Below are 24,653 nucleotides of genomic sequence, written 5' to 3'. Positions count from 1 at the left end.
AAATTAAATACTGTTATAGAAGAATTCTTTTTGCAAGTGACCAGCCCTGAAACTTAAGGTTCAGTAGCTTTTCATTAATTCCTCCTCTAGATAGTAAGTTTTACTCTACCCAAATCCAGTTCTACTTCCGTGAAACTAAGTATTCACACTCTGCACACTCCAAATTCAGTCTTTTCTAGCATGGTTCCCACAACCTGGAATGAATTCCCATTTTCTTATTATCTTATCTACCCCTCTAAAACCCCCTTATCAGCCATATGGAACTTAAATTACACCAATTTCTTAAACTTTTACCAGATTCTATAGTAGAAATAAATATTTCTCTTGTATGGCATAGCATCATTTTTCCATTATATTGCATGCATTTCTGCTTTGTAATTTACTTGTATCTCTATGTTCCGTTTCCCTAGAACAGATATTCTTTAAGAATAGGGTCAATGGTTTGTTCTCACTGTGTGGAATAAGGTGGTAGACGCAGAATCTCCTTCTTGAATTGAATGGATAAGCTAAGTATTATTAGTATGCAAATAAGATTAGATGTCTGTTTGTTTCTGATAAATGTCCAATTGGAGGATATTTTTATTTTTAAATCATAATTTAAGAGTCACTATAGCTTAAAGAGCATTGAATTTGCTACTTCCTAACTTTATCTTGGACAAGTCAACATTTCTAATCTCATTTGTAATTGTAATTTAGGATGGTAAATACTTACCTTAGTTTGATTAGATAATTAAATGAATATATGTGAACTGTTGGGACATAAGGTCACACAGATGTCCATTTTGGTGATGATGATAATAATGATTATTTCTTTCAGTGCTCTTCTCTCACCCCTCTAGTATAAAAGGCTAAAGGAATTAGGTGTATATTTCATTTTTTCCTCTACTATATATACCTTGAGTGCCAAATGGATGAATTAGTCAAAAACATGTGGACAGGTACTGCTACAGGTATATAATTTGGGCCCTCTGCTCTCTCTGAATATCTTTTTAATTTTTCACTCATCATTTTCCTTTCCCAGTTTCTGTAATGGCTATGCAACTTTCATCACTTTCCTTTTGATTCCTCCTCAATCCTCTCCTCTCTCATCCTCAGCAGATATCAAGGGGCTCATGCTTATAGACAAATGATATATAATGACACTGACAATTTATGAGTAGATATTTGTGCAGACAACTTGAGCAGGTATTTTTACATATACTATCGCCTCTAATCTTTTTACCAAAACCAATATAGTTGTCTACTGCAGACATGAGAATTTTCCCAGATACTCTGCCTACAAATTATGATAATGCTTCATTGCTGGCTTGTCATTATCACCATCAGTTTAGAGATGAGAAAATTGAGGCTCAAAAAAGTTTGGTGCTTTGCCCAGGTGGCAAGTCAGAGCCCTGAGATTTAAATCCAGATTTCTCTTAACACTATTCTGATTCCCAGAGAGCATCAAGTAGGAAGCATTACACTTTCTGCTTCTCCACATCCAAAATCTTTATATATTACCTTTGGCTTCTGAAAGAGTGGCACCTCTCCACCTGTCAATATTTTCCACTGATTATTGATCTTTGCCCTTCACTCCATTTCCTCTCATTTCCTCCAAGGTTCTTCTAATCAATTATCTTCATATATGCTTTAAAAAAAAATGCTTCGTCCATTGGCTTCTTTCATATGGCCTTAATACGTGTTCAATTCTCACTGACCTACATTTCATTATGTGGGGAGACAAAAGTCTTCAAAAATGATTTAAACTGTTTTATAAGGGTATTTCCTTGTCCTTAATCAGTCTTCAGCCCTTGAAAACCTGATTTCTGCTCTTACCATCTATGGATTCTGTCCTAGCTACAGTGCTCATTGACCAGCTAATATGCCCTTATTAGTACTTATCTCATTTGATCTGTCTCAAAATTGACATTGTCGACCTCTCGCTCATTCTTAAAGCTCTCACAGCACTTGATTTCAGTGGCACCCTCTCTCTTTCCTGGTTGTTCCTCTTCTTCTCTTAGACTGTTCCTTATCTTTCTTTGGTGTTTCCCTTCTTCTCCCATCCCTAAATTTTTCTGTTCTCCATGGTTCTCTCCTGACGCTCCCTTTCTATTTCCCTCTAATGTTTGAGTGCACTAAAATAAATACTGTTTGTACAAGTGATGCTGCTTTTTTTAAAAAAAATGCACACACATATGTAGCTATATATGATTAATAAAATACAAATTCATATCAAAGTATTACTGAGTTTATAGAAGAATTCTCTCATTATGAATTGCCTTAATAGTTAGATTAAGTATTAGCAGTAAAACCATTATCTGTGATTCTGATCACTTTTAAACTTTATCTTCATATTAAAAAAACTAGACACTTTTCATTTAGGCCATGAGGTTATTTAATACCTCATTCCCACCTACGTTTCTAGTTATATTTCTGTGGATGTGTATTAATTCTCTATGCATTATTTCAGTTCTCCCAAACTCTTCATGTGGTTCAGTGCCTTGTCCACACCTTGTTTTCCCTCATTCAAGAATGCTTTTGTTTTTAAAACTCTCATCTCCTTGCATATCCAGTGTACTCTTTAGTACACTTAGGTACAAGTAACAAAAATGAATTAACTAAAGCCAAAACAAAAATGAGGGAAGGGAGCTGGTCATAAGGGCACAGGAATGTCTCATGGAAACCAAGGGCAAGAATAACGTTTTTACTCAGGAAGAGACTAGAACCTGTGTTTTGGTCACTTGTAACAGCAAATTATCATTTTCTCTTAATGGTTTTGTGGATTGAGAAGGCTCAGCTGGATGGTTTCTCTTGGGGTCTCTCATGTGATTGCGGGCATTTGTTGGCTGGTACTACGGTGACTTATAAGCTCAAATAGGCTGGATGCCCAAGATGGTCCCTTCATGTCTAGCATTGATGCTCACTGTGAGCTGAAAGCTCACTTGGGACTATTCACTGAAACACTTCTCCACAGCTTCTTTATGTGGCTTAGGCTTTTCACAGCATGTCAGATGGGTTCCAAGAGGGGGCATCCAAAGAGTGAGTGTTCCAAAAAGGCAGAAGTGGAAGCCACTAGGCCAGTTAAGGGCTTTTCCCATAAATGGCAGAGCATTACTTGTGCTCTGTTTTACTGGTCAAGGCAATCATAAGGCTGACCTAGATTTAAAGAGGTGAAGAAATAAACTCTACCTCTTAGTGGGGGAATGGTAAGAGGAGTATGTGGTACGGACACTGTTGTTGCAGCCATCTTTGGCAGATGCTCTCTGCTTCAGCCTATGATTGAAAGCCATCAATATTTTTGTTCCTACTATCTCTTTCTTACTTCTCTCTCTGGTTATGGATCTTTGTTCTTCCTAAACTGACAGTGCAAACTAGGGACTTCATAAGCACAGTCTCATACGTGACACAGTTCCAAGCGCCCACAGAGCTTGACCAGACTTTCTCCTGTCAGTTCCGAGAGAGTCTGATGGACCTAACTGGGCACAAGCATTCTTCATGTTCTAATTTTCCATGACTTGGGGGTGGCCAGAGTTATGTGACAGAGACATGGCTGTTATTGGCCCACCATTTTGAAGGGGTGAGACTTTTCCACCTGAGAAGTTAAGATCATAAACCTCCTAAAGCATCTGATGCCCCCAGCAATGCTTACTAATTATTCATAGTCTACTTTAACATCACCTCTCCTATGACATCTATTAACTCTCCTGTAAGTATTACTCTACTGTGTATACTCCCATTAAATTTTTTCAGACTCCTTAGTATTTCTAGGTGTATGAACAATGCTATGCACTAACATGGATCCCTAACCCCCAAATTCTATGGTTCCTGGAGAATAGGTACATACCACTATTTCTTATGCAATGTCATAGTTCAACCACTGAAGATACTATATATAGTAAAAATATATACATATATATATGGATTTGCTTGAGTCTTTGCTCTTCTTTATTTTAAACCAGAATTCTAATTACTTAAGTAATTTGTAATTACTTTGCCTTTATAATTATTAGGATCAATATGCTAAGGAATAATATTAAGGTGTATCTGTACATTTATAACCTTGTATTCTGAAAAACTCCTTCACCACTTAACCCATTTTCTTGGAGTTGCTCATTACTCATTTCAGGGCTGTGGTTCTCTGTGGTAACTGCTAAGCAAACTGATGTTATTTTCTAATAATATGTGCCAGAATTGACTCCAATTGGTGTAAATTAGATTATATTAATATGCATTATACAAATTGTGTTGCATGGAAATTTTATGGGCCCTGTGGTATAAGTTAATCATTTTCTTCTTCTCTTATTTACGATAATCTGACAATGACTGAATTTTAAATTCGAATAATTTGACCAGTAGCTAATTTTTTCTGGATCTGGTAGAAATAAATGAATGAATTTATTGTTTTTGTCTCTGCACACTACCAGATTTGACCCACTCCTGTAACTGGCTCAGAAGTGTATAAGTCAAATACAGACATACTTTTAAATACAACTTGATCAAAAATGTCCTTACTCATTTTAGAAAATATATAAATATTTTATATTTATTTAAAGTTTAAAAAACAGTCTCTGTAGGAAGCTATTAAGTACATATCAGACAAAAAGCAAGGCCAGTCGAGACATTTAGCTTCCCTTTCCTAGATACATAGCTTCCCTGAAATTTAACTGAAATATGGCATAGAATTTCTGAGTAAAGATCACTATTAAGGAATATTGTCCACATTCAACTTTCTCATTATGCCTTATCGCTGCCATAGTTGGCTTTTTTTAAATAAAGGCTAACATCTTTGGTCAGCTTTGAATGTAAATACAAAGACAAAAGAATATAAATTTCACATATTAGATATAAATAGATACTTCCTACTGAAAATTATATCTGAAACAGCTATTCATTATCACTGATTCAAAAGGATAATTTATTTTTATTAATAAGCCCAATAGGAGATAAATAATTTCATTTTGATAACTTTTGATAAGTAAAAAAATCAATTTATTGTCATTTTGAAAGAGGCTACATTGTAATAATGTTTTGAGAGAGTTTCAAATTCCATTTTCTTGGAAGGTGAGTTGTTCTTTGCAGTAACTTGCAGAGCATGCTGACTTATAATGCTGTCCTCCCAACAGAAAATCCAATCTGATTTGACAAGTCATGAGATCAGTTTAGAGGAAATGAAGAAACATTACCAGGGAAAGGAAGCTGCCCAAAGGGTACTATCCCAAATTGAAGTGACACAGGTATGTATTATTCCATTAACTAAGGAGCTTGTTTTAGTTGGATATTAAAATATAGTCTATATTAGATAACTTGCTTATTAGCAAATTGGAATTAAGGGCATTAGTTGAAAACTACAAATAATGTATAAATGATACAGACTATTTTGAATTCTACCTTTTAAGGATAAAATAGGTTAATAAATTGTCGTTTATTTAGTATCACTTTAAGAACAATTACTGAATTCTTCTCCCAAATGCATGTATTCTTTGTGCTGGACAAATGAAAAGAGGGTTTCTTCAGTTTGTTTTTATTTTTATTCTTGTATATCTTCCAGAATAAAGGAAGATACGTTAACAAGAATATGACTGGTTATTGTTTGGAAGGCAAAATTAAATTGGTGCTTTTTCTTTACAGAAAAAATTGCAAGATGTTTCCATGAAGTTTCGATTATTCCAGAAGCCAGCCAATTTTGAGCAGCGTCTACAGGAAAGTAAGATGATTTTAGATGAAGTGAAGATGCACTTGCCTGCATTGGAAACAAAGAGTGTTGAACAGGAAGTAGTACAGTCACAGTTAAATCATTGTGTGGTATGTATTTCAGATGGCAAATATGCAGCTACCCCTTGACTTTCCTTATTGGAATAAGGAACGATATTTGGTATAAGAACAAAAATTAGCACAGGTGTATTGAGAGACAAGAACTATTACTGAAGTAGTAGCCACTTAATACCTCTTCTGAAAATGTCTTCTTTGAGTCTATAATTTTTCAAGGACTGTGCAGAATATAAAGGAAATTGCCTTTGTTTAATTCTTATGGAACTTTGAAAATATTTTTAAATGGAAATCCTGGAAAGAAATATGTTAGTCTGCAAACAGCAACAACAGCAGTATCCACAGTAATAAAAACAATTCTAGAAATGAGTGCCAAGGAAGCTAAGTGATCCACACAAGTCATCTTTAATTCTCAAGGCCACATATTAAATGAGAGAATTTAAAGACAAACAGCAAGTGAAAGGCAAAAGCAAAATTCCAATCCAGGCATGCTTACTCCAAACCCTAGTATCTTTCCATTAAATATCAGGGCTGGATATGCAGTGAAATTCTGCCAGACCACAAAGACAAAATAAAGAGGCACCGACTATTAGCCTGTAGTGTAAATCTTCACTACGGGGATTTAGAGCAGTGTTCTTTGTTCCACTTATTGAAAATTCACCAAGTCAGATGACTCTTCTGATAATGTAAAGCTGAATTATGAGGGCATCTACTAGAGTAAATACAAGTATTATTATAAATGTATGTGTACTATGGAGTATCAGGGTAGAAATTCACATAAAATAAAAACACTGAGTGCTATTAACATTAATGGGAAAAAAGTTTATTTAGTACTTTGTGTTTAAGTATTGTTCCTGCTTCTACTCCATAACATAAATGAAAAAGAAACCCTTGGGTACATTTCAGTCATATCATTATGAATGGGAAGATATCATTCTTATAAACACAAATTTTCTTTGTGAAAAATTATGGAGTAATTTTTATTCAGTAACGTAGCTTAATAATACAGGCTGCATTTCAGTGGCATCATTATTATAAATATTCTCACCCCCAAAAGAAATTTTGAATATCATTTTATATATTAGCTGGTATTAGATAAGTAGCATTAGGAATACATGGGAGCATATTTCATCTTACATTTAAAAAAAAAAATTGAAAGCAAAATGACCCACGTACATTATCATCATGGCTAAGTATATTCACAAAGGGAGAGCTGTTCATTCTTTTCTAGGAACAGGTCTCTAATGGTACCTCATAAAACTTGTCTGCTAGTTAATATGAACTGCAAAAAAAAAAAAAACCCTACCGGCACCCAGGTGTTACTATGCCCTGACTCAGTACAGAGGAAACAAATCAAAATATTTACTCAATCTGGTTCTGGTTCTGGTTTAAATGTCAGGACCAATTCAAGTCGTTCTTCCATAAGGATATATTTTCTTCACAACTTTTGTAATTTTTCATTACTTAAGATGCTCTCTCACATATACTATAATCATGGCCTTTGCTTTCAAGTAATTTTTGTTCTGTTAAAAAAAAGTCTTACAGGGACTTCCCTGGCGGTTCAATGGTTAAGACTCCATGCTCCCAATGCAGGGGGCACGGGTTCTATCCCTGGTCGGGGAACTAAGATCACATATGCTACATGGCGCGGCCTTAAAAAAAAGAAGTCTTACAAACATGAACACAAACAAATGTAAAGACTGTTTTCCTTTCTTAATGCTAAATATTTTATCTGTCTATTGAATGATACGATGTAAATGGCTATTTAGTACTTTGAGTGAGCTTTCCTCATAAAGGTAAATAATTGACATTTAAAAAAATTTAAATAGTAAGTCATTTGGAAGTATCTCTGATTCCAAAATTCAAGAATTCAGTCCCAGTGTGATAATTAATGATTTAAATGTTTCTGAATACCCAGATATGTTTATAATTCCTAAGATAGAAGTAAATGAATTAAAAAATCATATGGAAAGTTCAGAAAGAACTCACAATTATTAATAAAGGAATAACATCAGGCAATCATCAAAGAAGGGATTAAGGTGGAAATATTTATGTCTGTAGCCTTAATGAATAGGATAATTGCTTAGCATTTACAAAATGCTTTGTTTTAAACACTGATTTTAAAATGAAAAGAAAAAAACAAACCTAATTTCTTTCCTGACTCCCAAATAACAGCAATTACCTACTAGCAACTTTATTTCTTAGTACCAATAAAATAAATATTTGTTGTTCAGACTCACCACTGAACAACTTAATGCAGCAATGTATAAGTAAACTATTACATATGCATGTATACATATAGACATATACATATGTACATGTATGCATGCATACATATATACATACATTCAAATGCACATATCTTTCCAAGTAAAATAACTACAAGGGAAAGCTATGACATTTGTTTCATGAGGATTTGTTATGGCAGTATACTACTGTGAACCAATATATGTGTTCTTTATAGTTGTGATGTACATGTGAGTTTTACATAATATTTTATATCACTCTATAGTTAATTAATCAGCCCCATTAAGAAAATAAATTTGTATAATTAATTAACATTTAAAATTACCTTCCCTCCTTATATATGATTTAATGTATATTGAAATTATGGTCTGGAAATTTAGATGTTTTATCCCGACTATAACATAGCACCATGAGAACAACACTGAACGTGTCTGACTTGGCCACCACTGATTCTCTAGTGACTCAAATACTGTCTGGTATAAGCAGGCACTCAACAAATACCTGGGGAATGAGTAAATGAATTTTTCCAAACTCACAGCTAGAATTATATAATTGTAACATTTAAAAACTTGGGTTGACCAAAAAGTTTGTTTGGTGTTTACTGTAAGATGGCTCCACTAGCACTTAGTTGTGTTTAACTTCATTCAAAACAATTTTGTTAGATTGTATTGTGACAGCTGTCATATCAGCATGCATCTAAAAAAAACACATCAAAATTGGTGAATTTTTGTGTAGCCATTTTAATATTGAAGATGGGAGAAAAAAAGCAATGTTTTCAGCATATTATGCTTTATTATTTCAAGAAAGGTAAAAATGCAAAAAAAGATTTGTTCAGTGTATGGAGAAGGTGCTGTGGCTGATCAAACATGTCAAAAGTGGTTTGCTGGGCTCCCTGACTTCAGACTATACTACAAAGCTATAGTAATCAAGACAGTATGGTACTGGCACAAAAACAGAAAGATAGATCAATGGAACAGGATAGAAAGCCCAGAGATAAACCCACGCACATATGGTCACCTTATCTTTGATAAAGGAGGCAAGAATATACAGAATATACAGGAGAAAAGACAGCCTCTTCAATAAGTGGTGCTGGGAAAACTGGACAGCTACATGTAAAAGAATGAAATTAGAACACTCCCTAACACCATACACAAAAATAAACTCCAAATGGATTAAAGACCTAAATGTAAGGCCAGACACTATCAAACTCTTAGAGGAAAACATAGGCAGAACACTCTATGATGTAAGTCACAGCAAGATCCTTTTTGACCCACCTCCTAGAGAAATGGAAATAAAAACAAAAATAAACAAATGGGACCTAATGAAACTTCAAAGCTTTTGCACAGCAAAGGAAACCATAAACAAGACGAAAACACAACCCTCAGAATGGGAGAAAATATTTGCAAACGAATCAGCGGACAAAGGATTAATCTCCAAAATATACAAGCAGCTCATGTAGCTCAGTATAAAAAAAAACAAACAATCCAATCCAAAAATGGGCAGAAGACCTAAATAGACATTTCTCCAAAGAAGATATACAGATTGCAAACAAACACATGAAAGAATGCTCAACATCATTAATCATTAGAGAAATGCAAATCAAAACTACAGTGAGATATCATGTCACACCGGTCAGAATGGCCATCATCAAAAAATCTACAAACAATAAGTCCTGGAGAGGGTGTGGAGAAAAGGGAACCCTCTTGCACTGTTGGTGGGAATGTAAACTGATACGGCTCTATGGAGAACAGTATGGAGGTTCCTTAAAAATAGAACTACCATATGACCCAGCAATCCCACTACTGGGCATATACCCTGAGCAAACCATAATTCAAAAAGAGTCATGTACCACCATGTTCATTTCAGCTCTATTTACAATAGCCGGGACATGGAAGCAACCTAAGTGTCCATCAACAGATGAATGGATAAAGAAGATGTGGCACATATATACAATGGAATATTACTCAGCCATAAAAAGAAACAAAATTGAGTTATTTGTAGTGAGGTGGATAGACCTAGAGTCTGTCATACAGAGTGAAGCAAGTCAGAAAGAGAAAAACAAATATCATATGCTAGCACATATATATGGAATCTAAAAAACAAAACAATTGGTCATGAAGAACCTAGGGGCAAAACAGGAATAAAGACGCAGACCTACTAGAGAATGGACTTGATGATACGGGGAGGGGGAAGGGTAAGCTGTGACAAAGTGAGAGAGTGGCATGGACATATATACTACCAACCGTGAAATAGATAGCTAGTGGGAAGCAGCCGCATAGCACAGGGAGATCAGCTCGGTGCTTTGTGACCACCTAGAGGGGTGGGATAGGGAGGGTGGGAGGGAGGGAGATGCAAGAGGGAAGAGATATGGGGATATATGTATATGTATAACTGATTCACTTTGTTATAAAGCAGAAACTAACACACCATTGTAAAGCAGTTATACTCCAATAAAGATGTTAAAAAAAAACTGGTTTGCGAAGTTTCGTGCTGGAGATTTCTCACTGGATGATGCTCCAGGGTTGGGTAGACCAGTTGATGTTGATAGTGATCGAGACAGTTTTTGAGAACTATCAATGTTATACCATGCAGGAGATAGCCAACATACTCAGAATATCCAAATCAAGTGTTGAACATCGTTTGCACCAGCTTGGTTATGTGAATTGCTTTGGTGTTTGGGTTCCACATAAGTTAAGTGAAAAAAAACTTCTTGACCGTATTTCTGCCTGCGATTCTCTACTTAAATGTAACGAAAACGTTCTGTTTTCAAAACAAATTGTGACGGGGGATGGAAAGTGGATACTGTACGACAGTGTGGAACAGAAGAGATCGTGGGCCAAGCGAATTGAACCACCACCAACCATGCCAAAGGCCGGTCTTCATCCAAAGAAGGTGATGTTCTGTACATGGTGGGATTGGAAGGGAGTCCTGTATTACGAGCTTTTTCTGGAAAACCAAATGGTTAATTCCAACAAGTACTGCTCCCAATTAGACCAACTGAAAGCAGCACTTGACAAAAAGAGTCCAGAATTAGTCAACAGAAAATGCATAATCTTCCATCAGGATAACGCAAGACCGCATGTTTCTTTGATGACCAGGCACAAATTGTTACAGCTTGGCTGGGAAGTTCTGATTCATCTGCTGTATTCACCAGACATTGCACCTTCAGATTTCCATTTATTTCAGTCTTTACAAAATTCTCTTAATAGGAAACATTTCAATTCCCTGGAAGACCGTAAAAGCCACCTGGAACAGTTCTTTGCTCAAAAACATAAGACATTTTGGGAAGATGGAATTATGAAGCTACCTGAAAAATGGCAGAAGGTAGTGGAACAAAACAATGAATGTGTTGTTCAATAAAGTTCTTGGTGAAAATGAAAAATGTATCTTTCATTTTTACTTTAAAAACTGAAGGAACCTTTTGACCAACCCCATAGAAATCATATAACTTTTAGAAATGATCTTTATAAACTTGGAATGAAGAATTAAATATATGTGTTATGTACCCTTACTTTGGTAAGTATAACTACACAATATGCATGTCTTTATGTGTACATATAATTACAAATAGAAGCATTAAATCAACAGAACATGCAAAAGCTAGATATTGACCACAGCTGCAAAATGCTACTCCATTAAAACTGTAACCATAGAATAGCATTTCAGGTGATCTCTACTCCTGTTTCTTTTTATTAATAATAGTATGAACTAGACACTATTGCTTATTATTCTGTTTTGTTTTATGTTTTAACTTAGAACTTGTATAAAAGTCTGAGTGAAGTGAAGTCTGAAGTGGAAATGGTGATCAAAACTGGACGTCAGATTGTACAGAAGAAGCAGACGGAAAACCCTAAAGAGCTTGATGAAAGAGTAACGGCTTTGAAATTGCATTATAATGAGCTGGGAGCAAAGGTGTGTGCATGCTGAAACCATAAGCACTGGCTACTTCCCACTTTCCTTATATATTGTAAAGTAAGAGTCAGTAATTATGCACAATTAATGTCTTAGGAACGCTAAATCATTTACTCCCTACAGATAGATAGATACATGGATACATACATAGACAGAGAGATAGATAAATTCCAATTTGCAGTTCTTAAGAAACAGTAATTAATCAGCGAGGGTCTTCTTTTCAGTCTACATTAAAAAATATGTACAGTTCAGAAAGATTTTTATTGGTCCATCAGATAATTCTAAAAGGGTTTCTTTGTTCTAAACTTGCCCCTTCTTTTCATTGTCTGTATTTACTTGTGATGACTCAAAGGCTGGTAATTTTATAAACTAATATACTGACTTATATTTAGGTACAGTGGAGTTGATACATTCTACATAGAAAGAGCTTTACTGAGACCACTGGGGAGAAGAGAGTCTGTTTTTACGGCTCAGGTTCCCAACTTTATTGAATATAACAACATCAATGAGAAAATTGTCACTTCATCTTTGACACAAATGTAAATGCTTGCCCATATTTGAGAAGTAGCCATGCAGAGTCAGAATTCTAACATTGCACCCTGAAAGTAGATTGAAGGTTATGTCTTGAAGCTACAAATTGCAAATTACTTATGACTGAGAGAAAGTGAGTTTTAGATTCAAATGAAAATCTGAAAATCACCATTCATATTAGTTGATAGTCTTTATTTTTATATTTTAAAAACCTTCTAATTTAAAGTTTTGAAAGAGAATTAGCTGTTTCAAATATAAATTATTGTCTGGGCCTTTTCTTTGCCTTGAAGAATTTGCACAAAATCTTTTCCTTTGCAAGAGTAAATTTAACATAATGTAGAATAAATCACTTTGAATTTAAAACAATAAAAATGACATTAGAGGACTCTTAGTGTCCTGAGTTGATTATTATTAAGGAGTGAATGATTCTTACGATGATGTGAAGACCTCTTTATCCCTGAAAATGTATATTTGGAAGTGTATGTTTATTTAACCATTTGGCACTGAGTAATATCATTAAAGCAAAATGAACAATTACTAAGAAATCATACTTAGCTTTAAAAGCATGACAGAACACAGCAAAAATGTGGGGCAGGCATTTATTTTTGAAATAAAGATTTAGAAACATGAGTGATAAAGGGAATATGTACAAATATCATATTATAAAATGGCAGAAGTCATGTATTCCTTTTCTGAGAAAAAATTGTTCATATTTAAGTCTTCCAAGCACCTTCAACAATAGTGGTTTTGTTTTATGGAAACAGAGGATATCTTAATGTATTATTCTTTTTATATAAATATACAAACGCTTCTATTTTAATGGTCTTCAGAATTTAAATCATTTTACTTGCCTCAGTTCAATATATATTACTCTTTTGGATTAGTCAGCTTAGGCTGCCATAACAAAATACCATAGACTAGGTGGCTTAAACAAGAACATTTTGTTTCTCACAGTGCCGGAGGCTGGTAAGTTCAAGATCAAGGTGTCAGTCTAGTAAGGACCCTCTTCCTGGCTTGCAGGCGGCCACTTTCTCACTGTGTTCTCACATGGTGGAGAAGGAGGGGGAGTGGGAGGGGTGGGGAAGGAAGGGGAGAAGAGGATAAGAGGGATGGAGGGAGAAGGAGGGATATCTTTTTCTTCCTCTTCTAGTAGGGCCACAATCCTATCTGATTAGGGTCCCACCCTGTGACCTCATTTAACCTTAACTACTTTCCAAACACTCTATATTCAGGTACAGTCACATGGGAGCTTGGGCTTCAGTTTATTAATTTTGGGGGCATTTCAGTTCAGAGCATGACAGTTTTCTTAACACAATTTTATTAGTTTGGTTAATATCACCAACTTAGCTTAATTGTTCAATGAATAAAAATAGAGTTTCTTTTATCTAAATCTATTTAATTTTATTGAGTGATATTACACCTAGCACCCTAGATATAATAATACTTACAGTTCCTGTATGCTTATTATATTACAGTATACATAAATAGCAATATTCATTTTAGCCTCAAATGCTCATACTTAAAGCCTCAATACTCATGTCAGCCTCACTTACATTTTTAAGCGTTCATGAAATAATGATTTCTACTGTGGGTGGCACTATTTTCAATGTATCCTTTCTCCACCAAAAAAAAAAAAGTGTAAAACTCAATTTTCCTTAAGATGACAGTGTCTCCTGTTTTATTAAAACCTATTTATCTGGATATAAACAAAGTAGAATAAATAAAAATCAATAATGCATTAGCTCTGGGAAGATAGAATTTATTTGAAATATTGAATCTAGAATTCTTTTTCTACCAATAATGCATAGAAAAAATAACTATGCATAGGAACACACCATAAGGTGTATATTTTTTCTCCCACATACAAGTAAAATCCTTGCAACTCAAAATGGCAGATGCTTTCACTTCCCTGAAGGGAAGAATAGAAGGGAAAATCTGTAAAAAAAAAAAAAAAAAAAAAAAAAATTGAATTTGCAGCCTCAGCAACTAAACAATTTTTTTTTTAATGTACGCACACCTCTGTTAAAGAAACAAATTTTGCTGAGTATTTAGAATTTTTCTCAAAAGTTTCAGGGTATTTATCTTCATTGAAGTATTTAAAATTCTTTAAAGATATCTTTGCCATTTTTTTCATGCTTATGGCTGAATTGTTATTTTGTTTGTAGAATATATAAGTGTGTGTATATATATATACACACGCACACATATGTGTGTGTGTGTGTGTATCAACAAGAGATAAGAGATTCTGGGCTTTTTATTCAACCAGCCAACTCACAAGATGTAGGCACATCAGGAAAAGTGGTGGAGAAACACAAATGTGTTCATTTTCTGTGTGAGAACATGGAACAATTTGACTTTGAGGGTCTTAGTTTTAAACACTGAGAACTGGAACACAGGATCAAGTCATGATTTCTCTATTAATGAGAGTGAAAATTGTGTTATGGTATCAAATTTTGTTGCCCCCTTTGGGTAATAAATGTATATTTAAGGAGGAAGTGAACTATTCTTTGTGTTGTTTTTGTGCAAAAGTGAGACACTTTAAAGATGCAATGACAATAAAATTGGCTATTCTAAGTATTTTATAAATAGTTATGCCTTTGGAGAGAAATAGTATTCTTTCCCCATTTTGATTCCTTACCAGTAAGGGCAAGCCTCATTTGTAAATGTTCTTGCCTATCTCTTTGACAGATGACTGAAGGGTTTCTAAAAGAAACGTGTCATATCTTCAGTTTGATTTATATCATTCTATTTATTTAAAAAAGTTTGTCCATAATTTATTTTTATTTATATTAGGGAAAATAATAGCTTTTCTTTCTACCTGATGCAGGACACTATCTTTTGGAGAAACGATCTCATCTTCCCTAGACTGTGCTTATTCACTATTAATATTCAGAATATATAATTTTTCTAAAATATTATTTTTAAAAAGTAAGAAAAAGGTTATTTTAAAATGACAAAAATATGAAATTTCCAATTAAGTAGCTAAAATTAAACTTGAATTGAAAAAGTAAACCAAACTACATTTTATTATCATTCTTTTCAGGTAACAGAAAGAAAGCAACAGTTGGAGAAATGCTTGAAATTGTCCCGTAAGATGCGAAAGGAAATGAATGCCTTGACAGAATGGCTGGCAGCTACAGATATGGAATTGACAAAGAGATCAGCCGTCGAAGGAATGCCTAGTAATTTGGATTCTGAAGTTGCCTGGGGAAAGGTAAAACCTATATCACTGAAGGTTATTTTTAGCATACATGAAACATACAGCAGTATGATTTTTCAAGGAACTATTAGTGTGCAACGATAATAGATTCATGAATATTATTGTGCTTCATTCTTCCGTTCCTCAAAAATGCATCAGTAGTTTAACTGTATATTTCAGGAATACAATAAAGCCAGTGGGAAGCTTTAGCAAGTGTCTCTCCAAAGCTTGTTTAGGATTAGGTAGGTTATGAATAAAAATATATTCATAAAAATATATACATCCTTAAAATATATACATCAGTCCTTAAAAATATATACATCATTAGTCAGAAAGTCAGTCCAAAGATGAGATTCTATGTTTCCTAGCTTGCCTAAGAGACTATTCAGGTGGACCCCACAGCCACGAGGAAGGCAAAGATGCAGAGACTGCAGACAGTTGGGCAGGACAGACTCACAAGATCAGCAGATTGTTGATGTCGCAGTCACAGAAAAAATCTCATGGGGTCTGTATGACCACTATCATTTCCATCACCAAACGGCACGGGATTTCCTTTAATCCTCAACTGGTAGATTCTTGCTGTTTCTCTGACAGCCAATCAGACATCATTGTTCTCTACAGTTCAAGGTCAAGGCACTAATAGCTTAATATTGTTTTTCAGTTGATATATTACTACATTACTTAAAAGTGTGTTGATATAAAGTAAATAGTTGATATTAATAATGCATTTTCACCTTAAACTTCGCCAAGCCTTTGGGCACTTAGAAAAAAATAAATCATAGCACACTCTGCCCCCTCATTTTTTTAAATTAACAGACATGTGCCTGCGTTAACTAGATGTTTAAGAGATCTGTGCTTTATTCTGAATTCAAGAAGCCTATCTAGATTATCCAAATTTGTGAAATTTTAATTGCATTATGTAAAAACTTAGTCATACAATGAGATCAAAACTGAAAACTGATTTTCTTTATGTAGATTCAGATGACAAGTAGATGTAAAAATTTGTTACATACAATTTTTGTCAAATAAACATTAGGGAATAAATGTCTTTTTCTTCCCTTTCAGAATAGATTTGTTGTTAGAGATAAGATATTTACTTGGAGTTATTAGTTCAGGATCGTATATATTGTGAGATTATTACAGTAGTGAGTGTACAGAGCGTACAGATTAGAAGTTACATTGGCCTTTTATTTCCCCTTATCACCCAAACAAACATCATATTTCTATGTGATAATTTAGTTGGGATCAATGACAATCATGTATTTAGGTGCAAGCTGGGCTGTTATAAGAAATAAGCCAAAATTCCATTTGCCAGATATTAATCACATGATCATATCTAGCCTTCAGGGAGGGTGGCAAAAGATGGTCTCTATCTGGCTGGGTAGCCAGTGTGTCCTGCTGAAATGATGAGTAGGTCTTATACTAAAATGAAGAAAAAGAGAATGCATTCTCAGGGACAGACAGCACTTTTGGCCAGAGCAGTATCACCTTTTCCTTTTCCATCCTAAGATAAAGACAGAGAAAGTCCTGTATCTCTCTCTATATATATGACCTACTGATGGCAGTTTCAACCATAAGCACTCATAAATTTTAAAAAAGCCCAGAAAATATTTATGATCTATTAAAGTATAAAATATGGTAAAACATCCATGGGACATGTAGAGGATTCATGAAAATGATCCAGGCTTCATTCTGTCACCCTTCCCTTAATGCTAGGGACAATATATTTGGTTGTTCATATCCAGTTTAATGGATATGTTAGTTTACTAGGGCGGCCTAACAAAATACCACAGACTGAGAGGCTTAAACAACAGAAGTTTATTTTCTCACAGTTCTGGAGGCTGGAAGTCTGAGGTCAAGGCTTTCGCAGGGTTGTTTTTTTCTGAGGACTCTCTCCATGTCTTGTAAATAGCTGTCTTCAGATGGTCTTCCCTCTGTACATGCATGTCTCCCAATTTCTCTTATAAGGACACCAGTCATTTTGGATTAGGGTCTACCCTAATGACCTTTTTTTTTTTTTTTTTAACTTAATTACCTCTTTAAATGTCCTGTCTGCAAATAGGGTCACATTCTGAGGTACTGGGGTTAGGATTTCATCATATGAATGTTGAGGGAACACAATTCATCCCATATTAGTAGAGTAGCTTTCTAAATATAATGAGGAATGCTAACATAATGGTGCGCAAAGGATTAGAGCTATACATGAAGGGAATTTGAACAATTCTGACTACAATGTATAACTGACTGAGGTGAAACTACAGAAGTATGCCACATATGAACTCAAAATTCCAGAGTCTCCATAAGGTCATTGAATATGTCACCTAAGGAGATATGTTTGCTTTAGCCTCACCATAAAATCATTAAAATATAAGATAAAGAACTTGGCAAGGTTTCTAGATAATCCTTGTCATATTAGAAAGCTTGAGTGTTCTGGAGATGACTCAGCTTACTGAGTCTATCTGAAGCATTTTCCATAAAACTCTGGAGCAATACTAATTTGAGATCCAACAGGAAAAAAAGGATAGAAATCTGGCATTTTTCTTTGTCTATATGATAATTTATCACTCTTTCTCGATCTTTTGAAACACTAAGCTGCTAATGATACACTTTTAGACCCCTTAGTGGTCAAATGAAAAGGATACACATTTACATCTTAATTACATAATTTTTTAATAAACTCATTTGGAAGGTGCTGAAGCTTTTTCAAAAATTACAGTCATATAGTAAAAACATGCGGCTTACAGATATAAAGCAGTCACATTTATGATAATGATTCTACTTTCTTGAAATGAAAAAAAAGTTAAACTTTCATACATGAAACCCCATGACTCCTTAGTACATTCTCATTTCAAATGCTTTCTTGGTAGATGGAGAACTTGACTCAGACTGTTAGTCTCACCTGCCATTTCAAAAGATAAATGTCAGACTTCTTTTCAAAACAAATTCATTTATTTATTTTTGGTTTCTTTTTCTTGAAGTATAATTGGCATATAACATTGTATTAGTTTAAGGTGTACAGCATAAACGTTCGACATTTGCATACAATGTGAAATGATCACCACGGCAAGTCTCATTACCATCTGTCACTATGCAGAGTTACAAATCTTTTTCTTCTTGTGATGAGAACTTTTAAGATGTACTTTTTTCGCAACTTGAAAATTTGTAATATAATTTTGTCAGCTATAGTCACCATCCTGTACGTTACATCCTCATGACTTACTTTATAACTGCAAGTTTGTACCTCTTTTTTTTCATTTCCCACGTTCTTTTTATTTTTTCTATAATGTAGTCAGTAGCACAAGGTTAATCACTTATTTGAAAATCAAGTGATGTTCTTTCCACCTCATGCATCATCACCAGCAATAAAAATCCTGAGATTCGGACGTTTCAGGCAGCACTTTGATACCGCACTAGGTGGAAAAAATCCAACTTTTTTTTTCTTTTCCATTTTAGTAGTCATTGGCGTTTTATTTTTTCTTTCAGTTTTACTGAGATATAATTGACATACAGCACTGTATAAGTTTAAGGTGTACGCCATAAAGATTTGATTTATGTACATCATGAGATGATGACCACAATATGTTTAGTTAATATCTATCATCTCATATACAAACAAAAGAAAAGAAAAAAATTTTTTCCTTGTGATGAGAAAGCTTAGCATTGACTCTCTTAACGACTTTCATATATAATATACAGCGGTGTTAATTAATCATGTTGTATGCTATATCCCTGAGTACTTGTTTATGTTAAAACTGAAAGTTTATATCTTTTGACCACTTTCATCCAATTTCCCCTCCCCCAACCCCCTACTCTGATAACCATAAATCTGATCTCTTTTTCTATGAGTTTGTTTGTTTTTAAAGTATAATTGGCCTACAAAACTATGTTACTTCCTGGTACACAATATATTGACTTTATATTTCTATATATTACAAAATGATCACCATGATGTCTAGTTACCATCTGTCACCATACAAAGATTATTATTATTTACTGTATTCCCCACACTATGTATTTCATACCCATAACTCATTTATTTTATAACTGTAAGTTTGCACCTCTTAATCCCCTTCCCCTATCTTGCCCCCATCCTCTGGCAACTACATGTTTGTTCTCTGTATCTATGACTCTGTTTCTATTTTGTTATTTATTTTGTTTTTTTAGATTCCACATATAAGTGAAATCATATGGTATTTGTCTTTGTCTGTACCTCTTGAGTGCCTCCTTCACCCATTTCTCCCACACCCCAACACCCGTCCCCCCTAGCAACTACCAATCTGTTCTCTGTAAGTTTTGTTTTTTTGGATTCCCCATATAAGTGAAATCATATGGTATTTGTCTTTCTCTGTCTGACTTACTTCATTTAACATAATACCATCAAGGTCCATCCATGTTGTAGCAAATTTCACGATTTCATTCCTTTTTATGGCTGAGTTGTATTCCAGTGTGTGTGTGTGTGTGTGTGTGGGTGGGTGGGTGTGTACATCACATCTTCTTTATCCATTAATACATCAGTGGACACTTAGGTTGTTTTCATATCTTGGCTATTGTAAATAGTACTGCAATGGACATACAGGTGCATGTATCTTTTAGAATTATTGTTTTCATTTTCTTTTGATAAATACCCAGAAGTAGAATTGCTGGATCATATGATAGTTTTATTTTAATTTTTTTTTGAGGAACATCCATACTGGTTTCTGTAGAGACTGCACCAGTTTACATTCCCACCAACAGTGCACTAGGGTTGCCTTTTCTTTACATCCTTGCCAACACTTGTTATTTCTTGTCCTTTTGATAATAGTCATTATGACAGCTGTGAAGGGGTATCTCATTGTGGTGATTAATAACCCCTTATAAATATGTGATTTGCAAATATCTTCTCCCATTCAGTAGATTGCCATTTCATTTTGATAATGGCTTCCTTCACTGTACAGAAGCTTTTTAGTTTCATGTAGTCCCATTTGCTTATGTTTGCTTTTGTTGCAATTGCCTTTGGAATCAGATTCAAAAAATATTGCTAAGACTGATGTCCAGAAGCTTTACAGAGTTTTATGGTTTATGGTCTTACATTCAACTCTTTAATCCATTTTGAGTTAATTTTTGTGTATGGTGAAAGATAGTAGTCCAGGTTTATTCTTCTGAATGTAGTTGTCCAGCTTCCCCAACACCATTAATTGAAGAGACTGTCATTCCCCCCATATTCATGGCTCCTTTGTCATAGATTAATTGGCCATATATACGTGGGTTCATTTCTGGGCTATGTTCCACTGATCTGTGTGTCTGTTTGTATGCCAAAAGCACACTCTTTAAATTATTATAGCTTTGATGTATAATTTGAAATCAGGGAGCATGATGCCTCCACCTATATTCTTCTTCTTTCAAAGATCGCTTTGTCTATTCAGGATCTTCTGTGATTCTATACATATTTGAGGATGGTTTGTTGTATTTCTGGGAAAAATGTCATTGGAATTTTGATAGTGATTGCATTGAAATTGTAGTTTGCTTTGGGTAATATGGACATTTGAGCAACATTCATTCTTCCAATCCATGAGCATGGAATATCTTTCCATTTATTTGTGTTTTTTTCACTTTTTTCATCAGTGTCTTACAGTTTTAAGTGTATAGGTTCTTTAACTCCTTAGTTAAATTTACTCCTAGGCATTCTATTCTTCTTAATGAAATTGTAGAATGGGTTTACAATGAAATTGTAAATGGGTTTATTTTTTTAATTTCTCTTTCTGATACTTTTAGTGTATCAAAATGCAACAGATTTTTGTGTATTGATTTTGTACTCTGCTGAGTTACTGAATTAATAAGTTTTAAAAGTTTTTTGGTAGAGTCTTTAGGGTTTTCTATATGTAAAGTTATGTTGTTCACAAATAGTGACAGTTTTACTTCTTTCTTTCCAATGTGGGTGCCTGTTATTTCTTTTTCCTGCTTAATTGCTCAGGCTAGTACTTCTAATACTATGTTGAATAAAAGTGGGGGGAGTGGACAACCTTGTCTTGTTCTTGATCTTAGAGGAGAATCTTTCAGTTTTCTTCATTATGATGTTAACTGTAGGTTTGTGAAAAATGGCCTTTATTATGTTGAGGTACATTCCCTCTATATCCAGTTTGTTGAGAATTTTTATTATGGATTGGTATTGATTTTTGTCATATGCTTTTCCTACATCTACTGAGATGATCATATGATTTTTATTCTTCATCTTGTTAACATGGTGTATCATGTTGATTGATTTGCAGAGGTTGAAGCTTCCTTTCATCCCTGGAATAAATCCCACTTCATCAAGATGTATAATCCTTTTAATGTATTCTTGAATTCATTTGCTAATGCTTAGTTGAAGATTTTTGCATCTATGTTAATCAGAGATCTTGGCCTGTAATTTTCTCTTTTTGTGGTGTCCTTCTCTGGTTTTGGTATCAGGGTGATGCTAGCCTCATAACATGAGCTTGGGAGCACTTGCTCGTCTACAATTTCTTAGAAGAGTTTGAGAAGGACAGGTATTAAATATTATTTGAATATTTGATAGACTTCATCACTGAAGTTGTCTGGTCCTGGACTTTTGTTTGTTGGGTGTTCTTTGGTTATTGATTCAGTCTCCTTACTAGTAATTGGTCTATTCATATTTTTTATTTCTTCATGATTCAGTCTTTGAAGATAGTATGTTTCTAGGAATGTATCCATTTCTTGTAGGTTGTCCAGCTTGTTGGCATATAATTGCTCGTAGTAGTCTCTTATGGTCCTTCATATTTGTTTGGTATCAGTTGTAATTTCTCCTCTTTCATTTCTGGTCTTATTTATTTGAACCCTCTCTCTTTTTTTCTTAGTGAGTCTACCTAAAGGATTGTCCATTTTGCTTATCTTTCCCAAGGAATTGTTCTTAGTTTCATTGATATTTTATGTTGTCTTTTTGGTCTCTATTTCATTTATTTCTGCTCTGACCATTACTATTTCCTTCTTTCTAATAACTTTGGGCTTTGTTTGTTCTTGTTTTTCTCTTTCCTTTAGGTGTAAAGTTAGACTGTTTATTTGAGATTTTCCTTATTTCTTGAGGTAGGCCTATGTTTCTATGAACTTTGAACGTCCCTCTTAAAACTGCTTTCTCCATCCCATAGATTTGGTATATATCCTTTTGCATTTGTCTCAAGGTATTTCTTTAAATTTCTTCTTTGCTTTCCTCATTGACCCATTGGTTGTTCAGTAGTAGGTTGTTTAATCTCCACATATTTTTACTGATACTTTCTTCTGCTTTTTCTAGTCTTCTGTTGAACTCTTCTAGTGTATTTTTAAGTTCAGTTATTATAATCTTCAGCTGTTTAGTTTCTGTTTGGTACTTATATTTTCTGTCTCTGTTGAAGTTCTCCCTGTATTCATCCATTCTTCTGAGTCCAGTGAGCATTTTTTGACCATTACTTTGAAATATTTATCAGGTAAATTCCTTATCTCCATTTCATTGAGATATTTTTTCCTGTGTGTTTTTTTACTTCTCCTTTCATTTGGAACCTATTCCCCTATCTCCGCATTTTGCTTGACTCTGTGTTTGTTTCTGTGTGTTAGGTGAAACAGCTACTTCTCCCGGTCTTGCAGGAGTGGCAAGAAAAAAAATTAAAATAACAGGAATAAAACATTTTAGAATAAGAATAACAGAAATAAGATAAAAAGTTTATAATGGGAATTGCAAAGTTAAACCGTTAATACTAATTTGAAATTCCTAAAGCCCAGTAGCTGTTTCATTCTAATTTTTAAATTTTTGGCTGCATTGGGTCTTCATTGCTATGTGCAGGCTTTCTCTAGTTGCGGCAAGCGAGGGCTACTCTTCATTGCGGTGTGCGGGATTCTCATTGCAGTGGCTTCTCTTGTTGTGGAGCACGGGCTGTAGGTGTACAGGCTTCAGTAGTTGTGGCACATGGGCTCAGTAGTTGTGGCTCATGGGCTCAGTAGTTGTGGCTCACGGGCTCAGTAGTTGTGGCTCGTGGGCTCTAGAGCACAGGCTCAGTAGTTGTGGTGCACGGGCTTCGTTGCTCCACGGCATGTGGGATCTTCCCAGACCAGGGCTCAAACCCGTGTCCCCTGCATTGGCAGGCAGATTCTTAGCCACTGGGCCACCAGGGAAGTCCCTCATTCTATTTTTAAGTTCAACAATCTGCCTCCATCAGAGTAGTGATAAACAGGGAAAATTAATATTAAGATTTTGATAGAGTGGATCACTTCTAGCTGCATGGTCTGGACAACAGAGATGCCATAAGAAAACCACAACTGTGATGTTTGTCACTCCATGAATGATCACATATATTCCCTTTTTGTACTGTACAAATCTCTGATAATGGATTTTGCCAGGTTGAGGTCAGAAACACTGATGGCTCTAGTGTAGAGACAGAGACAACAGAAGGGGAGGGTAAGGCAAACTAGGGGAGGTTACCAGCACCTGGGGAGTTGGAGTACCAGCACTGTACAAGATCCCTGAGCTGTCATGATAACCCCTACTCTCATGGGCATTAACAGTTTCACTTGCCAAAAGGACAGGGAAAGTATCTGTTTTGTTCACTGGTTTTTCCCATGCGCATAAAATAGTATCTGATATGTAGTACATGCTCAATAAAAATCTCTTCGATATAATAAATTGTAATTTAAGAGATAAAAATTAAAAGAATGCCAAAGCGTTTCTTGAGAGAAGAGAAAAATGCTGATTTGCTTTCAAAGTTTGGTAATTTTTAGAACAAATGGAAACAATCATCTGACCAAATGTTCCCATTTTATAGATGAGAAAATAGAAGTCCTGGTATATAGCAAATCTGCAACTAGACTCCAACACTATCTCTGATTTTAAGGTATCTAAAGTGACAAAAAGCTATTCGTCATCCGCAATGAGAATAAAATACAGCATGGCTAAATTTGAAGTGCACAATGTATAAGTCCACATAAAAATAATAAAATGAAAATTCTGTGTGCATTTATCACCTATTTTAGTCTGTAATCTATGGCCACTGGTGTGATATTAGATTTTAGATATTATTTG

At 34.6% G+C, this 24,653-nt stretch overlaps 1 protein-coding gene across 1 annotated transcript in view; it reads left to right on the top strand.

Moving 5' to 3' along the window:
- DMD (dystrophin) overlaps positions 1–24,653 on the top strand; it is a 2,107,962-nt gene that overhangs the window by 793,854 nt on the left and 1,289,455 nt on the right. The window contains exons 31-34 of the mRNA XM_029240038.1: positions 5,103–5,213; positions 5,608–5,781; positions 11,749–11,904; positions 15,479–15,649. Coding sequence (XP_029095871.1) covers positions 5,103–5,213; positions 5,608–5,781; positions 11,749–11,904; positions 15,479–15,649 — 612 coding nt within the window. The remainder of the gene's footprint in view (positions 1–5,102; positions 5,214–5,607; positions 5,782–11,748; positions 11,905–15,478; positions 15,650–24,653) is intronic.

This window comes from Monodon monoceros, unplaced genomic scaffold (genome assembly GCF_005190385.1).
Source record: "Monodon monoceros isolate NGI ecotype Baffin Bay Population unplaced genomic scaffold, NGI_Narwhal_1 Super_Scaffold_22, whole genome shotgun sequence".
Lineage (NCBI taxonomy): Eukaryota > Metazoa > Chordata > Mammalia > Artiodactyla > Monodontidae > Monodon > Monodon monoceros.
This window is presented reverse-complemented; position numbering and strand designations above follow the sequence as displayed.